The sequence below is a fragment of the Cebus imitator genome, unplaced genomic scaffold (genome assembly GCF_001604975.1).
Source record: "Cebus imitator isolate Cc_AM_T3 unplaced genomic scaffold, Cebus_imitator-1.0 Scaffold0, whole genome shotgun sequence".
NCBI classification, from domain to species: Eukaryota; Metazoa; Chordata; class Mammalia; order Primates; family Cebidae; genus Cebus; species Cebus imitator.
The window spans coordinates 6462670-6466032 of NW_016107315.1; the positions used below are offsets into that span (position 1 = coordinate 6462670).

General features: G+C 41.7%; 1 protein-coding gene across 1 annotated transcript in view; it reads left to right on the plus strand.

Moving 5' to 3' along the window:
• The window catches only part of SMARCC1 (SWI/SNF related, matrix associated, actin dependent regulator of chromatin subfamily c member 1), a 207675-nt gene that overhangs the window by 65843 nt on the left and 138469 nt on the right, over positions 1-3363 (plus strand). The window contains exon 7 of the mRNA XM_017530009.2: positions 1372-1441. Within this exon, the coding sequence (XP_017385498.1) occupies positions 1372-1441 (70 nt within the window). The remainder of the gene's footprint in view (positions 1-1371; positions 1442-3363) is intronic.

The following is a 3363-nucleotide window of genomic DNA, read 5'->3' on the forward strand; positions in this document are numbered from 1 at the left end:
TCTCGGCTCACCGCAACCTCCGTCTCCTGGGTTCAGGCAATTCTCCTGCCTCAACCTCCTGAGTAGCTGGGATTACAGGCACGTGCCACCATGCCCAGCTAATTTTTTTTTTGTATTTTTAGTAGAGACAGGGTTTCACCATGTTGACCAGGATGGTCTCGACCATCTCTTGACCTCGTGATCCACCCGCCTCGGCCTCCCATAGTGCTGGGATTACAGGCTTGAGCCACCGCGCCTGGCCTATTTTTAGTGTTTTAAGAGACTGAATCTCACTGTGTTGCCCAGGCTGGTCTTGAACTCCTGGGCTCAAGTGATCTTCCTGCCCCTGCCTCCAGAAGTGCTGGGATTATAGGCATAAACCACCACACTTGGCCCCCTTTCACTTTCTTTTAAGATGGTTAGGTGAGTTGTTGTATACTTCAAAAACAGCATAGGTATGGGGGCTTCATGGCTTTCTTCAGTGAAGATGAGGCTATATCTTGTTGAAACTGGCACTGGAAAGTCACTTTTACTTGGCTAATTTACTTAGATTTTTTTTTTTTTCTGTTTCTTGGGCTTTAAGCAGACATACTTCAGAGCTTCCCTCTTACTAGTAGGAATACATTTTCTAAGCTAAATTCAGACTGCCAGAGAAATATATGATAACCAATGCTGAAATGTTGAGGTGATTCAACTGTGATTAGAATAAGAATCGCTTTATTATATAATTTGCACTTATCTGTGGAAAGGAAACCTGAAAAAAAAAGTCTACAATACATCATCACATTGCTTACGTTGTTGGGAGCGACAAATAAACAGGTATGAGGCGGTTGAAGAATAGTAAAAATAGCATTATTGGTGAAAGCTTTGATGTAGCCCTGTAAAGCTTATAGGACATCAGAGAAAGGGAATCTAGAAGAAGCAGAGTACTTAGTAAAGCTTTCATCACTGAGATGAAGTGTGGTTTACATCTTGAAAGATGTGTAATAATCGCCAAGCCTCACAGAAGGAGGGATGAGAGGTTCACTATGGAAAGTTAAGTATTAAATAATATGGTGATTATTGGGTAGAAGAGAGAGGGGAGGCTGGCAGGTGAATTGAATGGGAGTATTTTACCACAGAGGATAAGTGGTTTTGTCAGCAGTGATGGATAGTAGACCTACAGTCTGGGAGATTTGAAAGACTGAGAAATATTTGTTTAATCTGGTAGGTAGTACTCAATTTGAAAACTTTCTGTTTTTAAGCCAGCAATGACATGTCAGAAAAATTAGAAAAAAAAAAATTTTTTTTTGTTCATTAGCAAACTAAAACATCTTAGTAAAAATTAAGGCTAAAAATCATAGTTTATTATTTTGTCAGTTTGACTAAAGTTTTTTTTTTTTTCCCTTTCAGAAGAATGGTTGAGACCGGTGATGAGAAAAGACAAGCAAGTGTTAGTGCATTGGGGCTTTTACCCAGACAGGTAATGTCCATATGCTGTGAGACCTGGTATAAAGATTTTTTTTGAAAGGAAGGCACATTTATTTATAGTTTTATTTTCTGAATAGTGACAGTTTATTGATTTGTGTTTACTCATTTTTCTTACTTCTGGAGTCTTTATTGAGGATTTTCTTATTTAAGGTACAGAAATTAATAAGGTCACCATTAAATGGTGAATGAGTAAGCCATAAATGGCTTTATCTTTTTATTTATTTATTTTTAAAGATGGAGTTTCACTCTGTCACGCAGGCTGGAGTGCAGTGGTACTGTCTTGGCTCACTGCAAACTCCGCCTCCTGGGTTCAAGTGATTCTCCTGCCTCCGCTTCCTGAGTATCTGGGATTATAGGCACCTGCCACCACACCTGGCTAATTTTTGTATTTTTAGTAGAGATGAGGTTTCACCATGTTGGCCAGGCTGGTCTCAAACTCCTGAGCTCGTGATCTGCCTGCTTAGGCCTCCCAAAGTGCTGGGAGTACAGGCGTGAATCGCTTCTCCTGAGCAGCTTTATTTATCTTTAAAAAACTGATATCAAGGCTTGGTGTGGTGGCTCATGCCTGTGATTCCAGCACTCTGGGAGGCTGAGACAGGTGGATCATGAGATCAGGAGTTCAAGACCAGCCTGGCCAACGTAGTAAAACCCTGTCTGTACTAAAAATAAAAAATATTAGTCGGGTGTGGTGGTGGGCGCCTGTAATCTTAGTTACTTGGGAGGCTGAGGCAGGAGAATCACTTGAACCCAGGAAGTGGAGGTTGCAGTGAGCCAAGATCATGCCATTGAACTCTAGTCTGGGCAACAAAGCAAGACTCCATCTCAAAAAACAAACAAATAAACCCTCAAAACCATATCTTTTATGTATTTGCCAAAAAATGTCTCTGTGGTATTAGGTTCCTGATTTATATTTGTTTACTTTAAGAAATGAATTTTGCCAGGCACGGTGGCTTATGCCTGTAATCCCAGCACTTTGAGATGCCGAGGCGGGTGGATCATGTGAGGTCAGGAGTTCAAGACCAGCCTGGCCAAAATTGTGAAACTTCATCTGTACTAAAACTATAAAAAGTTAGCAAGATGTGGTGGCGCATACCTGTAATCTCAACTACTCAGGTGTCTGAGGCATGAGAATCACTTGACTCTGGGAAGTGGAGGTTGCAGCGAGACGAGATCATACCACTGCACTCCATCCTGAGTGACAGTCTTACTCTCTCTCCAAAAAAAGAAAAAAAGGTTTTCTTTTTTTCCTAGTGTTTATTACTGATCAGATTTTTTTGAGAGAGTCCTGCTCTGTAGACCAGTCTGGAGTGCCATGGCACAGTCTCGGCTCACTGTAACTGCCACGTCCTGGGTTGAAGTGATTCTGCCTCCAGCCTTCCAAGTAGCTGGGATTACAGGTGCCCACCACCAGGCCCAACTGATTTTTGTGTTTTTAGTAGATACTGGGTTTCATCATGCTTGTCAGACTGGTCTTGAACTCCTGACCTCAGGTGATTCATGTGTCTCAGCTTCCCAAAGTGCTGAATTACAGGTGTGAGCCACTGTGCCTGGCCTGATCAATTTGCTTTTTTGAAAAACGTCTCATGCGAAACCATTAAGGGTGAAATTAATTTATGTCTAAAATTGACTTTTTCTTTTCATCAGAAATTTCTTTGCCTAGTGTTGTTGTGGCTTTTATATGTCATAACCCATACTAGTTTCAGTAGCTATAGTATGAAAAACGAATATTATAAACAAGAGCCAGATATTAGTGACGATAGTGGTCCTCGTTTAATATTATGCCTACCTAGTGCACGTGGAAATCTCTCTCTCTCTCTCCCTCCCTCCCATTCTCCCCCCTCCCTCTCTCTCCTCTCTCTCCCTCTCTCTCCTCTCTCTCCCTCTCTCTCCTCTCTCTCCCTCTCTCTTCCTCTC